The 20439-nt window shown below is 44.2% G+C and overlaps 1 protein-coding gene across 1 annotated transcript in view; it reads left to right on the top strand.

Moving 5' to 3' along the window:
- The window catches only part of ubr2 (ubiquitin protein ligase E3 component n-recognin 2), a 43297-nt gene that overhangs the window by 13068 nt on the left and 9790 nt on the right, over positions 1–20439 (top strand). The window contains 27 exon segments of the mRNA XM_064932216.1: positions 936–1034; positions 3718–3881; positions 4045–4144; positions 4413–4541; positions 4735–4918; positions 5021–5082; positions 5177–5287; positions 5426–5491; positions 5597–5719; positions 5845–5908; positions 6035–6159; positions 7108–7160; positions 7342–7493; positions 7624–7778; positions 7926–8028; positions 8310–8419; positions 8676–8759; positions 8854–9041; positions 9155–9354; positions 9579–9672; positions 9846–10004; positions 11388–11479; positions 11671–11746; positions 11886–12034; positions 14406–14461; positions 14574–14670; positions 19370–19437. Of these exon segments, the coding sequence (XP_064788288.1) occupies positions 936–1034; positions 3718–3881; positions 4045–4144; positions 4413–4541; positions 4735–4918; positions 5021–5082; positions 5177–5287; positions 5426–5491; positions 5597–5719; positions 5845–5908; positions 6035–6159; positions 7108–7160; positions 7342–7493; positions 7624–7778; positions 7926–8028; positions 8310–8419; positions 8676–8759; positions 8854–9041; positions 9155–9354; positions 9579–9672; positions 9846–10004; positions 11388–11479; positions 11671–11746; positions 11886–12034; positions 14406–14461; positions 14574–14670; positions 19370–19437 (3063 nt within the window).

Raw genomic sequence — 20439 nt, 5'->3', positions numbered from 1 at the left:
GTGCTAGCTCAATGTAAATGTATGGTGTAGCTATTGCAGAGAATTGGACACTGTCTTGAATTGAAGTTTGATATAATGGAAGACTGTATTGTGTGAATGTGTTGGCACAAAGCCTCAATGGGGGCACTAACTACATCACATCCTTTAACCAGTCCTCCTGGATGGCTTTCCTCTCAGCCTGCTTGGCGTGTAACTCAGGCCCACACACTCCCCAAAGGCCGCTCTGCTCTCACATACACACACGCACACACACACACACACACACACACACTCGGAGCCAAGGCTCTACGGGTCTCCTGAGCTGAACCTGAGAGCATAGATATATGCGCTCACTGGGTCGCATGAGCTAAGACTCGAAGCCAGGATGTTGGATAAGATGGGCTGCTCAATCTTACGTGGAGGAGTATTTAACCCTAACTTTGATTGGACACAATTGGTCTGATGCTCTTCTGGGATTCTATGTCTATGCTTTCAGAGACCTGGGTGGTCAAGGGCAGGAGGGCTTCAGAAGCTTAACGGGGAGAAAGATGAAGTTGCCCGTAGACACTGATCTGAGGTCAGTTTTGCTTTCCTCCTCCCAAATGGTCAAGGTTTTTGATTTGGGGAGTAAGCTGATCCTAGATCTGTGTCTAGGGGTTACTTCTCCCTGGAACTTAGAAATGAATTTGGGGGGGGGGTTGTTTGAGGAGAGGGAAAGGGGCCCACGCCCTTTGACCAGGAGGTGAATGTCCCCCTTGTCGTTTAGAATTACCGGCGCCTCCAGACAGATTTTATGGAGGATGATCACGAGCGTGTAGTGTCAGTGACCTCTCTGTCAGTTCAGCTCTTCACCGTCCCCACCATGGTGAGTAACCCCAACCCCACGCCTGACCACACACCTCTCAACACACACACCTTCTCTTCTTCTCTTGTCTTCCCCATGCCAACACCATTAGAATTATGAGCGCTTGCAGAGCGACTATGTGAAAGATGACCACGACAGGGAGTTCTCAGTCACTGACCTCTCCGTGCAAATGTTCACAGTGCCCTCCCTGGTGAGTACGGGCGGCAGGGTCGGGGTGAGATAAGATAGTACCATCCGAGATGGGACGCATGCTGACAACCTCAGGGATCTTAGACTTACTATGGATGATGTCACGTCCATAGAGAGAAAGTATGGCCATCTAAGTCAGGGGTTCCCAAACTTTTTCACTCGGGGGAGGGGGGCCCTTCCAGCGTTGGAACACCCCTCCCCTTCTGCGCGTGCTCACACACACGCCACGTCTATTTCTGTGGGCACAAGCACTGTTCATGACACAAACTGTTCACACCTCTTGTTGGAGAGAATTTTGGAAGTTTTTAAAGCTTATTTCCTGCAATTCTACACATTTTTGTCATGGGGTGCATAGACATTTTGCCATTTTAAAAGCACTTTTTCTTGCCATGTCTAATGTGTATTCAAAATCAATTGGCTAAAAAACATTAGCTGACATGGGCCAGTTGATCTGGACATTTCTGACGAGTTATAAATAGCTCTCTAAGGTATGCAACAACTGACATGACAAGAGGAACTGATGATGACTACCCAATTTCGAAATTGCACCTTGTGCATTCTACTATTAACATTTTCAAGAGTAAGTTTAAAGCTGGACTAGGGCTGTGGCAGTCATTAAATTTTGTCATGATATGAAAAAAATGTTGTCTATTTCACAAGAACAGAATTGTCCTGATCTGGCTATGCCATATGGCTGTGGGCTACACTAGTTCATTTAGCAGACAAGATTAGCTTGGAATTCCGTGGCCATATTTTATAGTATGAACATAGCTGAATAAAATAGAAAGGATATTTTCTCCAAGCGATTTGAGGGAGCACGCACATGCGGTTCTTCTGTGTTGAGCAGTTAACAAAGAAATAGTTACTCTTATGAAAAGCTGCAGTATGAGTAGGCCTAATTAACAGCAAAAGCAAAAGCACCAGCATGTGTCAAATACTATCCCCCATAATACAAGAGTTTATCTATTCTATTGTCTTTCAGTGCAAGAAATTAATATTCCAAACGTGGGATGTGATAGATCCCAAATTAATACAACCACTAGCATCACAAAAACGTTTAAAAGCAATGAGGCTGATGCAACGGATCAGAATGTTTAGCGTAAAATGTTGATAAACTATTAGGCTATTTCTTCACGTTATGAGTGCATCAATGCGCACACGGTAGTAGGTTATAAGCGGGAATGTTCCAAAATACAATCAATTAGCGGCAAACCGCTGTTGTAATGTGATTATGGTTGTAAATTATAAAGGTGAAAATTATCTTCCCCAAACTTGAAACTCACGTGCCGCCTATGTATGCCAGTTAGGCTCTACATCGGTTGTAAAGCAGATTAATGTGCTTAATTTTAAGTTATTTGGCCACTTTACAAAACATATAGGCCTATGGGCTAGGCTACATGAGGTGTGGGACTGATTTGAGAAAGTCGACAAAGGCATGCTCTGTTTCTTGCCTTACAAGCTGGGCATCATTCACAAGTGTTAATATATCGTTCATAAGTGATAGGCTAATATTGTCACCAATCAAAATATTCTTAATTTAATGTTGTCTTTACATATAGAGAATAATATGTGTGAAATGAGTTTTGATTAATAAGAACGGACAATGATCATGCACCTGTCTCGGAACAGGGGCATGGGAAATAATAAAAGATGCACTTAAATAGTACTCTGTTCCCATGGTTCATTTTCATGCCAGCCAGGTAGGTGATGCTCCTTTTGTAAACGAAGTAGTGTGCTTAATATTAGGAAAGTTGAAAAATATAGTAGGCCTAGTCTTTAGAAAGCTGATGGGATCCTCCTATTTTTAATAGAGGCCATCAACTGTTTTCTCATGCAATTGCATAGCCTATAGAAATGTTGAGCAGCATCAGAGCTTGGAGAAGCCTATTCTATTTACCATGACTAAAAGGCCACATGGAATTTGACTGTGGTCATGACTCGTGACTGCCTGTGGTGGTAATACAATCATCGTAACAGCCCTAAATCGGACTGAGTTCCCCGCCGACCCTACAGTTTGGGAACCACTGATCTAAATCATGTGTCATCTTAGTTATGTTCCGAATAGCTCCATTCTCAACATTGATTCTTTGAAAAGGGTGTGGCATGCTATACTGACGTTAGATTTTGTGATTTTTCTTAACATTATCCAGTCAGCATCCCATTTCATGTCGTAATAACTATACCCATGTCATAGAAAATTGTATGCTATTCAAATTGTATGCTGTAATTTAAAGTAACTGTCCAGTGTTTTCAGATTTCAATCACCTATAATTAATACAAATATGAGTGTTCATGGTTTTCCTTCTAGAAATGGTAATGAATTATGTTAAAAAAGTATAATTTCTGTGTTGGATTGGTCTGGGTGTATACCAGTCATTAAAAATATTCACCTGAGTAGACTACTGATTGGCCAGCTGCTCCTCCTCAGGAAGATGGCATCCTCTGAAGAAATGGCAAGCATTTTTTTAAATGGTTGTTTGATTTGTCCTTTGGTATGAGTTAATAAACATTATTTGAACATGAACTTTTAAAAAGTGCAATTTCCACTGGACAGTTACTTTCAGGCTGTAGAATATTGTCACGTTTTTACATAGATTTGCTTAGATTGTGTGTAGTAAGGATTTGACTCCAGAATGACTCCTGCTACTTGAGGCCCCCTGAACCTCTTCCTTTCCCCGGCCCAGGCGCGCATGCTGATAACAGAGGAGAACCTGATGACCACAATCATCAGGACTTTTGTGGACCACCTGCGCCATCGTGACCTGCAGGGTCGCTTCCAGTTTGAGCGCTACACCGCCCAGCAGGCCTTCAAGTTCCGCCGCGTACAGAGCCTCATTGGAGACCTCAAGTAAGATGCGTGTGTGCGCGCACACACACACACACACACACCCTGGGCAATATAACAGTGTGTGTAGATTAGTTGTGTGAGTGTTATACAAAGCCAGCATACTGACCACTGTGGAGTGTGTGTTTCTGAATGGGTTGTAAACGATGTTGCTGTGTGTGCACAGATACGTCCTCATCAGTCGACCCACAGAGTGGAGTGACCAACTCAGGGAGAAGTTCCTGGAGGGACTCGACACCTTCCTGGAGCTGTTCAAGTGCATGCAGGTAGGGACAGGTCACCTTATAGTGGTGGTAGAAGACATAGGGCGTTACAACCCCTCTGGGCATGATTGAGATTGCGCAGCACTTTGGACCAGAACAAATAAGATGGTTGGTTGCCTAGCTAGCCTGCAGGAAAACGTACTTTCACCCGCACAGTTCCTTCACACCAGAGCAGATGGAGGAAATTAGAGTAATTAGATCCATCCCATGTCTCTAGTTAATTTGGGGTAGTGTTGAGCAGCATCTGTGCTTTCTGTCTTTCCCACCTTAGGGCATGGACCCTGTGGTGAGGCAGGTGGGCCAGCACATAGAGATGGAGCCTGAGTGGGAGGCAGCCTTCACCCTGCAGATGAAGCTCACACATATCATCTCCATGATGCAGGAGTGGTGCGCCACAGATGTGAGTGACTGGACATATACGTGTGTGTGAACACGTTCATATGCACATGAATGTACACACGCTCGCTTTCTCTCACAAACTCACATTCTCAAACGCTCGCTCACACAAACACGCAGCTGCCTTCTCTCACCTGTGGTCCTATTATTTCTTCCCCTGTGTGTGTGTGTGTGTGTGTGTGTGTGTGCGCGCACAGGAACGTGTGCTGATTGAAGCCTATAAGAAGTGCCTAACAGCCCTTACACACTGCCACAGTGGCTTCACCGATGGAGAGCAGCCAATCACACTGAGCATGTGTGGACATTCTGTGGACACCATCCGTTACTGCGTGTCTCAGGAGAAAGTCAGCATCCACCTGCCTGTTTCCCGCTTACTTGCAGGTAGAACACACACACAGCTGAATGACAGACCACTAATGCTTTGATATTGATGAAGAAGAGTCAGCACATTGTTAACATGGTCTCTGCTGGTTTTCTGTTTAGGTCTCCACGTTCTCCTCAGTAAGATGGAGGTGGCCTACAGATTCCCTGAGCAGCTTCCAATGGTAAGTATGCAGGAGTGTCTCTGTTTGGAACATGTTCAGCTTACCTTTTAGTAAATGTGTGTGTCTTCTAACGAGTCTCTCGTATGGTCCACAGAGTGAGCTGAGCCCCCCCATGCTGATTGAACACCCCCTTCGCTGCCTGGTCCTCTGTGCCCAAGTGCATGCTGGGATGTGGAGGAGAAATGGCTTCTCATTGGTGAATCAGGTAAAATCGCCCCGTCCGCCACCATATTGCCTTTCTTCCCCCTGCGCTGTATACCAGAACTCTAACACGCGGTGTGTGTGTGTTGCTCTTCTCTTGGTGTTTATAATGAAGAGAGCTCATAGTGTACTCTGGTTGCAGATCTACTACTACCACAATGTCAAGTGCAGAGTGGAGATGTTTGACAAGGACCTTATCATGCTGCAGGTCGGTTTGTTTCAGCTAACAACCTAATGACTCTTAACGGTCAGCAACGTGTTACAGGCTTGAACAAGTTTGTGTGTGTACGTCTACGTTTGTGATTTACTCCAGGCTGGAGCTTCCATGATGGATCCCAACCACTTCCTGATGATAGTCCTGAGCCGCTTCGAGCTCTACCACATCTTCAGCTCCGCCGACTGCAGGAAGAGCTACAACAGGGAGAACACCAACAAGGTCTGCTCTCTCACTCACAATGACAACTTCCTTTTGGCTTTTTTTTTTTTTTTACTCCGTTTGCACTCAGTTTTGGGGTGTGTGTGTCCATCTCTGACTGACCTGACTCCCTACGTCTCTGTTAGGACGTGGTCCAGCAGAACAACACTCTAATAGAGGAGATGCTGCATCTCATCATGATGGTTGTGGGTGAGTGCCCCACGATCCTTCCGCTCACTGGGACTTGTTACCTGGGGGGGGGGCTCTGTTTTGTCTTGTTTCCTTATGTTAACGACGGTGGTGGTAGTACCTGATGGGTATGTGCGTTTGTCTCAGGTGAGCGTTTTGAGGCTGGCGTCGGGCAGGTGGAAGGCTGTGACGAGATCAAGCGGGAGATCATTCACCAGCTGTGTATCAGACCCATGGCCCACAGCGAGCTGGTCAAGGCCCTGCCTGAGAACGTAAGGCTTTGCTCTGCTTTCTGCCCCTTTCTCTTCCATCTTTACCCGCTCTCTTGCTCTCTATTTAGTCTATCTACTAGCAAGTGTTCAAGTTCTCCATCACTGTGATGTATGAGATTTGAGTAAAAAGGTTTGTTTTTTGGGGGGGATATTATTTTGGTTTAAAAAACACTCCAGGCCTCACTTGAATGTCTAAAACAATAGAAAGTATGCAGAAACTGCCCTTCTTTCTGGGCCGCAAATGATTCTGACAAACCGATCGGTCTTTAAAAAAAAAAGTCTGTCTAGAAAACTTTTGGTCGTACAATCTGAGATCAACTTAAATTTCAGTCATGGGATTTCTTTTTGTTTGTTTCTTTAACCCCAGTGTTATTTTGTCTGTTTCTCTCCTTTCCTTCTTGCTCGCTCTTACTATATTTCTATCTCACTCTCTCTCCCCTTTTCTCGCTCTCCCTCACTCCCTTTTTCACCACACATAAGTTCACGCTGACTGCCCGACTGCAGTTTTCACTTGGAATATCTCGTAACGAGTCATAGTCAATGTGACATAAGCTGTCGTGGCATCTGCTTTGATTGCTCCCACTTTCCATGATCTACACACCATCTGGAGCTTTGGATGAGACGTTTTAACTGCGTGGAATAATAGTGTATCCCTTTGACTACCCTGACACCTAGTGGTGAACCTAGGCAGTGCAGAAGAGGTGCAAACGCTCGTCTATTTTGGCCTAACTAAATGCGTAATTTGGTCATATGTTTACGTAGTCTGTCCACAAGAGATTAAGTAGCCGGTCAGGATGCTCTCGATGGTGCAGCTGTAGAACATTTTGGGGATCTGGGGACCCATGCCAAATGTTTTCAGTCTCCTGAGGGGGAAAAGGTTTTGTAGTGCCCTCTTCACGACTGTCTTGGTGTGTTTGGAGAGAGGTTGAACTGTTCTCCCTTCCTTAGGAGAATAAGGAGACTGGTATGGAGAGAGTGATCGACTGTGTTGCTTCGTTTAAGTAAGTCACTTTCTCTAGTTTCTTACATGAAGTTTAAACTGACCACCCAGATTGTTAATGTGAAAGAGTTTGTTCCTGATGACGTGGCTGAATAAAGATCAGACAATTCGATATGTATGATGTGCCCATTGGGTCTAGTTTGTGTGAGATGTTGGTCACGCGTGTCCTTTTTTGCCCACAGGAAGCCTGGCGTGACAGGCAGAGGGCTGTATGAGCTCAGGCCAGAGTGTGCCAAGCAATTCAACCTCTACTTCCACCACTACTCCCGAGCTGACCAGTCCAAGGCAGAGGAAGCCCAGAGAAAGCTGAAGCGACAGAATGGAGAGGACATGGGTAAAGAGTCTCAGAGAAACTCTCTCCTTTATATACGTGAAGCATGTCTTTAAATGGAATTGACTATGTAACTATTGTGGTGATTGGTTGTGGACTTTCAGCTGTCCATCAAGTAATCCGTTTGTTGTAGCCCTGCCTCCTCCGATGCTGCCCCCGTTCTCCCCGCTGTTTGCCAGCCTGGTGAACATTCTGCAGTGTGATGTGCTGCTGGGGATGCTGGGAGCCGTGCTGCAGTGGGCTGTGGAGCCCAGCGGAGGGCACTGGTCAGAGTCCATGCTGCAGAGGGTGAGGGAGACCAGGACTGCACTGTGCGTGCGCTCGTGCGTGTTAGAGAAAGTGTGTGTGTTCCAGTGTCGTACTATGCTAATTTGTAGGCACATTAGAGGCCTGCCTCTCTGTCCATAACGTGTGTGTTTCTCTCTCCCTCTCCAGGTGCTCCACCTAATAGGCATGGGTCTGCTGGAGGAACAGCAGCAGTTGAAGAACAGCAGTGAAGACCACGACGTCTCTTTCAACTTCACCCTCAAAATCTCCCGTGAGTCAGTCCCTCTTAGCCTGGGTACCAGTCCGAGTTATCGTTAGCCTGAAATTCAGGACCTGTTTTGCTAACTCTCTCTCACTCTGAAACTGTAAAACTGAGAGGAGAGCTGAAAAATTAAAATCTTAGAAATGTTGCTCAAAATAATCTGGGTCATTCAAACGGTCAAACGTGACACTGTGCAGGAATTCATTTTTTTGGGGGGGTGGGCAACATTAGTTTGATTTCCATTACTTTCTAACTAGTGTATTTAACTGCCGTGTGTGTGTGTGTCCTAGGTCCAGGGGAAGCCCCCAGTAACACAGCCAGTGTCCTGGCCCTCTTGGAGAACCTACAGAACGCCCCTCACCTGGAGGTCCACAAGGACATGATCCGCTGGATCCTCAAGGTGGGTCAACATTTACAACCTCCCCTACCAATGCAACTCTCATAGACACCTTACCCAAGTGTTTCAGTTGGTTCACTGCAATATTGTACATGCCATGGCCACCAGGAGGCGGCATAGGACATCGTGCAACTAGTGGTCCCTCGAGACACATGCATATCCAAAATGACTTATGTCAGACAAAATAGGAAGATATGTTCTCGTGCTTATATTGATGTCTCACTTTTTGCCGAGGTAATAGTATTGTGTCACTTTGCAGATGGTGGCCAGCATTAAGACGATGCGGGAGCTGACTGCCTCCACCTATACTGTGACCGCCAGCGGGAGCCACGGTCAGGAAGAGGTGGGTCGAGGAGATGCACCTAGATGACATTTTATTTGGTTTCTCGTGAATTTAATAGACAAATATACCGCGTCTGTGTCTTCCCTTCCTGCAGATGGTGTGTGACAAGGACAAGGCGGAGAGGAAGAGGAAGGCGGAGATGGCTCGCCTGCGCAGGGAGAAGATCATGGCCCAGATGTCAGAGATGCAGAGACACTTTATCAACGAGAACAAGGAGCTCTTCCAGCAGAGTCTAGAGGAGCTGTATGCCTCCGCCTCCACCTCTACCTCACTGGAGCACAGGTACTGACAACGCACACACACACCACCACGCAAACACACTTGTATTTCACCACCTAATCCCTACTATACACTCAATCAAGCTCTATAAGCTGCCCCCCCCCCGTCTCCTGCAGCCCCACTTCATCAGACGCAGCCCTGGTGTGTGTGGGTCCCAGGAGGTCTCGTCCCAGGGAGAAGAGGCAGGTGGTGACGTGTATCCTGTGCCAGGAGGAGCAGGAGATCAGGGCTGACAGCAAGGCCATGGTGCTGGCTGCCTTCGTCCAGCGCTCCACCGTCATGTCCAAGAACCGCAAGAGACCGCCTCACGACCCTGGTGAGAGAGAGACTGGAGGGCACAAAGATGGGTAGAATTTGCCCTTAGGTACAGATCTAGGATCAGCTTACCTTCCCTCAAGTCCTAATCTTAACTATTGGGGGTGTTAAACTGACCTTAGATCAGTGTCAAGAGGCAACTTCATCCTATACCACAGATTGGAGGATGTTTTGTCTGTGAATGATATACTAGCATTGCTTGACTGACCTGCCTGTGTTTTCCAGAGCATTACGACCCTCTCTTCATGCACCCTGACCTGTCGTTTGGCACGCACACAGGCAGCTGTGGCCACATCATGCACTCTCACTGTTGGCAGAGGTGAGCCAGACTCAGGTCTCTACAACAACCTGGGCCTACAGCGCTGGGGCAGGGCAGTAGGACACATACAGGGGGTTGTGTAAAAGGGAGCGTTTGGATCTTGAGGATTCAGTGGGCCTGTGGAGTTGACTGCTATTTGGGTTTAAAACTCAATAGTTGTCGTGTGTGTGCAGGTATTTTGAGGCGGTGCAGGCCAAGGAGCAGCGGCGTCAGCAGAGACTACGCGTCCACACCAGCTACGATGTGGGGAACGGGGAGTTCCTGTGTCCGCTGTGCGAGTGCCTCAGTAACACCGTCATTCCGCTGCTCCCCGGCACCAAGGGCTCCAACAGGTACCCAATCACACACTATCATAATAATATATGCCTTTTATCCGTCGCTTTTACCCAAAGCGACTTGGTCATGCTGCATACATTTAACCTACGGGTGAACCCGGGAATCGAACCCTCCATCCTAACGTTGCAAGCGCCAACTCAGCTACAGACACACACGTGTTAATTTGGTGTGCACCTCTGTCTAATTTGGTTTCTTTTCCTTTACCTGTGCCCATGTGAAAATTATGGACATGTGAATGCAGATAGTGAATTCTCAATGGGAATTTGCTTTCACCCGTCCAGTTCCTTCAGATCGGTGCAGATGAAGGGGACGAGAGGATTCCGCTTAAGACTACTGGGATGCAGGAAACCACACTCGACTGGTACAGGGTCACCGTGACCCCCACACTGATTAGTGGTTCTCACGAGAGGAATCCGCTCTGGTCTCCCGCCTCTCATTCACCTCCAACCAGTCCACCCACCCCCCCAGTTAATTCCCTTCAAGAGTTCTGACGTCAACAGTACCACTCCTCTCACGCGATGTCAAGGCTCACTCGGCACTAACGCTCAGTCGTCACCTCCACTACACAGAGGTCATTCAGACACTTTCACATAGAGAACGCTGAGAAAAGTTTCAAGAGAAAAGACCATGCTAGCAAATGTATTTTATTTTTATACAATTCAGGTCATTATTGTTAAATAAATTATGCTCTGAATGACTTACCTGGTTAAATAAATATTATTCAAAGAATGGTTCTGATGCATGTACAAAACATTAGGAACACATGCTCTTTCCATGATGTAGGTGAATCCAGGTAAAAGCTATGATCTCTTATTAATGTAACTTGTTAAATCCACTTCAATCAATGTAGATGAGGGGAGGAGACAGGTTAAAGAATAATTTTTAAGCCTTCGGAGAGTTGAGACATGGATTGTGTGTGTGAGACATTTTTAGAGGGTGAATGGGCAAGACAAAATAGTGCCTTTGAACGGGGTATGTTAGTAGGTGTCAGATGCACCAGTTTGTTTCTAGAACTGCACCGCTGCTGGGTTTTTCACGCTCAACAGTTTCCTGTGTGTATCAAGAAAGGTCCACCACCCAAAGGACATCCAGCCAACTTGACACAGCTGTGGGAAGTATTGGAGTCAACATGGGCCAGCATCCCTGTGGAACGCTTTTGACACCTTGTAGAGTCCATGCCCCCGACTAATTGAGGCTGTTCTGAGGGCGAAGGGGGTGCAATGCAATATTAAGGTGTTCCTAGTGTTTTGTAAACTCGGTGTATACCAGCAGCCTTGTTATTAGCGTGCAAAATTAAGAAGCAATGGCCAGCCCATGTTTGTATGCTTCTCCATAAGTGTGAGTCCACTGACCAGTCGCCTTCTCTTTCTTCTCTCCAGTTGTGAGCAGCCTGGTCTGGGTCAGTGGCTAAAGATCAGTGGTCAGCAGATCAAGGCCATGCACTCTGCCCACAGGAAACTCCAGCCCGTCGGTGAGTTCCTTCCCGCGCAGATCATTCTCATCATAGCACGACACATTCATATGTTCAACGTAACACATTAGAGATCACTTTATATTAGCATTGAGATGAGTGTTTCCTAAGTGATATACGACAGAATGTGTCTATGCGTTCACGTTATGTCACTAACCTCTGTGTGTGTGTGTGTGTGTGTGTGTGTGTAGGTGTTGACGCTGTTGAAGAGACTGTTGAAGAGCAGTGCCCTGCCCCTGAGAGTTTTAGAATAGACTACACGCCCATGTAAGTGACTGCTCATGACTGACAATGTAACCCATTTTATGAGCGAGAGCTAATTTTTGGAGTAAACCGAGACATTTTTTGGTTAGTTTGATTGACTTCCTCTGATTTTTTTTGATGATTCACTTACCCGTCTCTTCAGGAGTCCTTACTCCAGCACCATAAAGGAGATGCTGACGGCGTTTGGGACGGCGACCTACAAAGTTGGCCTTAAGGTGCACCCCAACGAGCAGGACCCCCGCGTGCCCATCATGTGCTGGGGCAGCTGTGCCTACACCATCCAGTCTATCGGTAATACAGACACACACAGACAGAAAAAAAAAGATCATTGACAAGAATTAGAGAACCAACATAGTTTAAAGTGATATAAAACCTATGTCAAAGGGCACTTGTGGGATTGAGTTAAGTCTAGGGCTGTTGTGGTGACTTACCGGCAGTCATGAGTAAAATTCCACATGACTTTTGAGTCATGGTAATCTTCTTTAATGCACTCTGGACATGCTTTGGTAGTACCCAACTTGCTAACTACCATCCTAATGGTCTGGTACTCAGGCTCTATTGTTACCATCAGGTCCTAATGGTCTGGTACTCAGGCTCGATTGTTACCATCAGGTCCTAATGGTCTGGTACTCAGGCTCTATTGTTACCATCAGGTCCTAATGGTCTGGTACTCAGGCTCTATTGTTACCATCAGGTCCTAATGGCCTGGTTCTCAGGCTCTATTGTTACCATCAGGTCCTAATGGCCTCAGGCTCTATTGTTACCGTCAGGTCCTATTGTTACCATCAGGTCCTAATGGCCTGGTACTCAGGCTCTATTGTTACCATCAGGTCCTAATGGCCTTGGTTCTCAGGGCTCTATTGTCCCTCTAACCACTAACATCAATGCAAATACAATGGAAAATCACATCAAACACTTATCAGAACAGTAGGTCTATCATACTTTTAAAACAGTGGTTGTGGTGGATGCTGTTTTAAAGCCAAACACAACGAAATGGACAGCGCTTTCTACGGTGACGATTCAATCAAAATGCTTATGAGCCCAAGCCCAAAAACCCTAAATTAAAATGATTGTGATACAATACATGATATAATACATTGCCTGCCGCATATTATGCATGGAAGGAAAACATAAAACAAAACTGATTTTAAGATGTCTTTGGTGTATATAATTGGTCTAGGCTATACTCCAAAAGTAAAGACATTTGAGTTCGGGCAGGTGAGTGTGGACTGTGGTGTGCATACTGGATGGACTAGTGACCTTACGCTCCAACATGTATATCCATGAGTCTGGGTGAGAACCTACATCCCTTGGCCATGCTATTGATTGATTGTGAAGGGCTGCCTACAATTAGTGAATTTTGTATTTTATTTTGAATAGCCTAATAATAGTGATATCTCCTCTCCTATATTCCTTTGTTGAGCACGCAGACGGGCTGTCAACAGTTTAGTGAAATATGTTTAGTTGCAAAAACATGTTGATGAACAGATTTCCATAATTAAGCACTGTGTTAGCTGCAGGAACAAGATTGGAGAGTCCACGGCGGACAGGGTTTTGGCAGAATATCACCTGTCTGGCAGCGAGAGCTCCTCTAAACAGTGGTTGACGCATGGACTGAATGAAGTGTTTGTTTATTTCTCAGCTGCTCATATTAAGCACGTGATCTGCTCTACAACCAAAGTAGCCTACAAAACAGACCTTTGGGAAAGGGCTCCGCCTCCATTCACTGACTAGGCTGTTTGAGTGCATACAGATGGCATCTTTTGTTTGCCCCCCTGTCCCTGTTCCTGCCCATTTTAAATAGTTATTTTACTAATAAACTCATTTTACATGTTAGTGAAGACCAGATTAAATTGAGAATAGTCTAATGGGTGAAAATATGACCACTTGATGAGAGAACAGCTGTGCAGCCTGAGGCAAGGAACGGAGTGCAGGCTTTTTATTGGCTACTTGCTCAAATCCTCAATAGACTGTAGTCGCACCATGCAGCCCATATACGTTTTGATTTCTAAGACATTCTGAGGTTTGTATCATTCACTACTAAAGCGTATAGGACCTGTTTCCAATGATCACTTTTACGCTCAACATAGCCACTTCATATGCACACTGGTGCTGTAATGGGAAAAATATAATTTCTATTTAATTCAGCGAAGTTCAGTTATATTCTTCTTACTGTAAAATCTGATCAAATTCAACGATGGCATGCTTATAAGTCTCATATCTTGTCAGCTAAATGAACAAGCCTACAGCATACAGCATAGCCAGATAACATACACCCACAGTAGGCCAACTCAATACATTCTCTTCATATCATAATGTATCTTTTGGCCTGACTAAAATAAATAATGGAATTATTGTGATGGTGTAAATGGATTTCTTTTTTTTCTTTTTAATGTAGATGTTTCAAAGTGGCTTGAATGCATGGAGGCCTGGAGATGCTAAACCTTTTTATGTTAATTAACGGTAAATTACCGTGGGACCGGCAGTCTTTTGCGTGACAATAACCGACTGACAAAATGTCATGACCGCTACAGCCCTAGTCAAGTCTTCATTATTTAATGGGTCAGTTAATATGTTGCTGAGAATGGCCCACAGATGTCCAAACACAGCAATCGTTTCTCTCGCTGTGATGTTCAACTGACTTTCTTTTTTCTTTTTGCAGAGCGACTGTTGGTGGACGAGGAGAAGCCTTTATTTGGAAGTTTACCTTGCAGACAGGTAAACGACGACAACCTCTCCTTCTAACCTATGAGTCAGTGGACTTCTAGGTTGTTGTGTTATGAGGAGCGGTGCCGAGACATATATTTGACACCGGTGTTTGTGTGTGCAGGATGACTGCCTGAGCTCCCTGGCCAGGTTTGGCTCAGCGTGTTGGACTGCAGCCTCTCAGCCCTCCGTGCAGGGCCACTACATCAGACTGGTAGCAGGTAGGACAGACACTGTCAACGGGCATCTGCAGGTCCAGTAGGCTGGTCTTTTCAGTGCCCAAAAATTCACATGTTGTGTTAACCTCTCTGAGCACGGAACCCGGTAGCGGGCTGTAATTCTACAACATACAGTGATCGCTACATAAAGTCATATTAAACATTCATGAAAATACAAGTGTCTCACATGTATCGAAAGCCTAGAATCTTGCTAATCCAACTGCGTTGTCAGATTTAAAAAAGGATTTACTGCGAAAGAATACGATGCGATTATCTGAGCATAGAGCCCCATAAAATACATTTGTTTAATTCATCCAGCACAGGCGTAACATGATCACAAACTGCATTAAAATAAATAGTTTACCTTTGACGATCTTCGTCTGTTTGCAATTCCAATGCTCATTGTTACACAATGAATGCTCTTTTGTTTGATAAAATCCGTTTTTATAGCCAAACACAAAACATTTTTGTGAACCGCTTGTGTTGTGAATTCCGTCTCATTCCATTTTCGACGACACATTCCAGGTAAATAACCCATACAGAACGTGACTTTTCCAGTCATGTTTGGTTTCACTGCAATCAACTGGTTTGTTTGTAACACAATCAAACCTGATGGGTCATTTCGCGGGACGTATTGACTGAAAGAAACCGATTTGAAGACAAGTCATGACATCACTGTGCACCAATGATTTGCCCGCTGTTTCGTTGATTGACTGTATTTTAACCCAATGACCACTGATCGTCTTGAAATCTAGCTGGATAGATGGCCAATGAGCTGAGGTAAATGGCAATAGGTCATGTTTATGTGTTGCAAGACCAACCCATGTAGTAAGCTCCGGTGTAAAGGGAGTAATTCGCTATTGAAGTTTCATACCGGAAGGAGAAACGCATATTACGCACAGCGTTGTTTCGCATATTCAGCTGTTTATATACAGTGCCTTGCGAAAGTATTTGGCCCCCTTGAACTTTGCGACCTTTTGCCACATTTCAGGCTTCAAACAAATATATAAAACTGTATTTTTTTGTGAAGAATCAACAACAAGTGGGACACAATCATGAAGTGGAACGACATTTATTGGATATTTCAAACTTTTTAAACAAATCAAAAACTGAAAAATTGGGCGTGCAAAATTATTCAGCCCCCTTAAGTTAATACTTTGTAGCACCACCTTTTGCTGCGATTACAGCTGTAAGTCGCTTGGGGTATGTCTCTATCAGTTTTGCACATCGAGAGACTGAAATGTTTTCCCATTCCTCCTTGCAAAACAGCTCGAGCTCAGTGAGGTTGGATGGAGAGCATTTGTGAACAGCAGTTTTCAGTTCTTTCCACAGACTCTCAATTGGATTCAGGTCTGGACTTTGACTTGGCCATTCTAACACCTGGATATGTTTATTTTTGAACCATTCCATTGTAGATTTTGCTTTATGTTTTGGATCATTGTCTTGTTGGAAGACAAATCTCTGTCCCAGTCTCAGGTCTTTTGCAGACTCCATCCATCTTCCCATCAATTTTAACCATCTTCCCTGTCCCTGCTAAAGAAAAGCAGGCCCAAACCATGATGCTGCCACCACCATGTTTGACAGTTGGGATGGTGTGTTCAGAGTGATGAGCTGTGTTGCTTTTACGCCAAACATAACGTTTTGCATTGTTGCCAAAAAGTTCAATTTTGGTTTCATCTGACCAGAGCACCTTCTTCCACACATTTGGTGTGTCTCCCAGGTGGCTTGTGGCAAACTTTAAACAACTCTTTTTATGGATATCTTTAAGAAATGGCTTTCTTCTTGCCACACTTCCATAAATGCCAGATTTGTGCAATATACGACTGATTGTTGTCCTATGGACAGAGTCTCCCACCTCAGCTGTAGATCTCTGCAGTTCATCCAGAGTGATCATGGGCCTCTTGGCTGCATCTCTGATCAGTCTTCTCCTTGTATGAGCTGAAAGTTTAGAGGGACTGCCAGGTCTTGGTAGATTTGCAGTGGTCTGATACTCCTTCCATTTCAATATTATCGCTTGCAAAGTGCTCCTTGGGATGTTTAAAGCTTGGGAAATCTTTTTGTATCCAAATCCAGCTTTAAACTTCTTCACAACAGTATCTCGGACCTGCCTGGTGTGTTCCTTGTTCTTCATGATGCTCTCTGCGCTTTTAACGGACCTCTGAGACTATCACAGTGCAGGTGCACTTATACGGAGACTTGATTACACACAGGTGGATTGTATTTATCATCATTAGTCATTTAGGTCAACATTGAATCATTCAGAGATCCTCACTGAACTTCTGGAGAGAGTTTGCTGCACTGAAAGTAAAGGGGCTGAATAATTTTGCACGCCCAATTTTTCGGTTTTTGATTTGTTAAAAAAGTTTGAAATATCCAATAAATGTCGTTCCACTTCATGATTGTGTCCCACTTGTTGTTGATTCTTCACAAAAAAAACAGTTTTATATCTTTGTTTGAAGCCTGAAATGTGGCAAAAGGTCGCAAAGTTCAAGGGGGCCGAATACTTTCGCAAGGCACTGTATCAATCATTATGGCGACTAAGTCAGGGAAAGCTAAATCTAAGTCTAGATATACAGATGTACACATTTTTTAATAAATTGATTGGGAACGTGAGACAGATTGTTGTAGGACGATTCATTGAGCGATTTTGAACGGGAGAGGACATCGTTTTGGACTGGTAAGTTCTTATCATGCTTATGCCCTTGTTTGAAATTAATAATATTAAATATTATTTTATTTTTTATTTTAGAAGCAATATATAAACATGTAATGTCATGAAATGTGAGATGCGTGTGTCTGCCGCCCGACCCCAACCCACATGAAACAGCTTATTTGAGGGGAGGGCAGGCCCACAACGTTGGCCAAAGTGAAATGGAGACAGTAGATACAGCTGGTCTGTTGTAATTTAATAAAGTTAGTAGATCTAGCTGGACTGTCATAATATAAAAGAGACAGTAGATCTGGCAGGTCATAATATATTCAACCTTATGTTCCCTGTACTCTATCTGTTTATTATACCTGTTGATACAGGGCTTACGTGAAACTATTCTAACTGAACATTTTCTTTCACAGTGACACTGACTCTGAATGGCAGCCCCCAGGGCCAAGGTTTCCATCCCCCACTGAAGCTGGTTCATCCAGCTCCTGCCACAAGTGGTGTTCATCTGCCCAAATGTATTTCTGCAGGCATGGATGTGCCTCCGGGCCAAAAGGGCACAGTATGGAGGTGTCGCTGTGTTCTTTGCAAAATTAAGTCCCCCATCACCTGCACCACATGCTTGGTGACCCTCTGCTTTACAGCTAAAAGAGACTGCTATGGCACCTGGCATCAGCAGCACAATATTGTGTAGAGCTTTGGCAAAGTGGGTGGGGTTATATCCTTTCTGTTTGGCCCTGTCCGGGGGTGTCATCGGATGGGGCCACAGTGTCTCCTGACCCGTCCTGTCTCGGCCTCCAGTATTTATGCTGCAGTAGTTTGTGTCGGGGGGCTCGGGTCAGTTTGTTATATCTGGAGTACTTCTTCTGTCTTATCCGGTGTCCTGTGTGAATTTAAGTATGCTCTCTCTAATTCTCTCTTTCTCTCTCGGAGGACCTGAGCCCTAGGACCATGCGTCAGGACTACCTGGCATGATGACTCCTTGCTGTCCCCAGTCCACCTGGCCTTGCTGCTGTTCCAGTTTCAACTGTTCTGCCTGCAGCTATGGAACCCTAAACTGTTCATATTTACCCTTGAGGTGCTGTCCTGTTGTATCCTCTATAACTACTGTGATTATTATTATTTGACCGTGCTGGTCATTTATGAACATTTGAACATCTTGGCCATGTTCTGTTATAATCTCCACCCGGCACAGCCAGAAGAGGACTGGCCACCCCTCATAGCCTGGTTCCTCTAGGTTTCTTCCTAGGGTTTGGCCTTTCTAGGGAGTTTTTCCTAGCCACCGTGCTTCTACACCTGCATTGCTTGCTGTTTGGGGTTTTAGGCTGTGTTTCTGTACAGCACTTTGCGATATTAGCTGATGTACAAAGGGCTATATAAATAAATTAGATTTGATAGAGGACTGAGGGTCTTCCAAATATTGAAATTGTGTAAATAGTTACCCATATTATTTTGTAAATGTATATTTTTTTTTTGGGGGGGGGGGGGGTGTGTTAGAATACCATTTTGTATATAGTTATTTGTTTCAAAATGTATACCTTCACCAATTTGGCCACTTGGGTACATTTGGGCTACTTGTGTGGGACACCTGGGTGACTTCATGATAAATGTCATGTAGCACACTCATTTTGGAAGTTATCATTCTGAAACTTTGCACAAGTACTGTTGCCCTCATGTTTTTCACTGAAATTGTCCCCATCATCCTATCTGAATGTTTGTTTTTATCTTGTTCATTTTAAAGATGATATAAAAAATAAAAACGTGTGGGTTTTTTTCATTGTATTATCTAAACCAGATCTATTGTGTTATTTTCCTACATTCAATTCATATTTACACAAACTTCAGTGTTTTCTTTCAAATGGTACCAAGAATATGCATATCCTTGGTTCTGTGCCTGAGCTACATGCTGTTAGATTTGTGTAGGTCTTCAGGTGGAAATTGAAGAAAGTAGGAGGTTAATGTTGCATATGTTGAGGATTTTTTTTTGTTCTAGGCATTTGAGTTGTGTAGTTTTTTATTGATGGTATGTGTGTGTGTTTTGTGTAGCATTGATTCCAGACCCCCAGGTGGAGACATCTCCCTGTATCCTGGACATAGACATGTTGCACCTTCTGGTGAGTCTCCGTCCATCACACCTACAGAACCAGCCAAAAGTTTGGACACACCTACTCATTCAAGGGTTTTTCATTAGTTTGACTATTTTCTACATTGTGGAATAAAGTGAAGACACCAAAACTATGAAATAACACATGTAGTAACCAACAAAGTGTTAAACAAATCCAAATATATTTTAGATTCTTCAAAGTAGCCTCCCTTTGCCTTTATTTTAACATTTATTTTATTTCACCGTTATTTAACCAGGTAGGCAAGTTGAGAACAAGTTCTCATTTACAATTGCGACCTGGCCAAGATAAAGCAAAGCAGTTCGACACATACAATAACACCAGAGGTACACATGGAGTAAAACAAACATATAGTCAATAAAACAGTAGAAACAAGTCTATATACGATGTGAGCAAATGAGGTGAGATAAGGGAGGTAAAGGCCAAAAAATGGCCATGGTGGCAAAGTAAATACAATATAGCAAGTAAAACACTGGAATGGCCTTGATGACAGCTTTGCACACTCATGGCATTCTCTCAACCAGCTTCATGAGGTAGTTACCTGGAATGCATTTCAATTAACAGGTGTGCCATGTTAATTAGTGGAATTTATTTCCTTAATACGTTTGAGCCAATCAGTTGTGTTGTGACAAGGGAAGGGTGGTATACAGAAGCCCTATTTGGTAAAAGACCAAGTCCATATTATGGTGTGTCATAACTTTTTACTGGTACTGTACATTCCAAGTGGTATATCATATCTCTGGGCTCCCAGATCATGCGCAAACCAATTGTTGACTCTGACCATAAAACATAATAATGTTTACATACTGCTATACTCATTTCATATGTATATGCTGTGTTATATTTTAGTCAATGCCACTCCTACATTGCTCCTTCTGATATTTATATATTTCTTAATGGAATTATATATTTTTTGAAATTGTGTATGTTTCGTTGTAAATTGTTACATATTATTGCACTGTTGGAGCTTGGAACAGAAGCATTTCACTACAC

Source organism: Oncorhynchus masou, chromosome 23 (genome assembly GCF_036934945.1).
Source record: "Oncorhynchus masou masou isolate Uvic2021 chromosome 23, UVic_Omas_1.1, whole genome shotgun sequence".
NCBI lineage: Eukaryota > Metazoa > Chordata > Actinopteri > Salmoniformes > Salmonidae > Oncorhynchus > Oncorhynchus masou.
The sequence above is the reverse complement of the archived record's forward strand: the minus strand, read 5'-3'. Positions and strand labels throughout refer to the sequence as shown.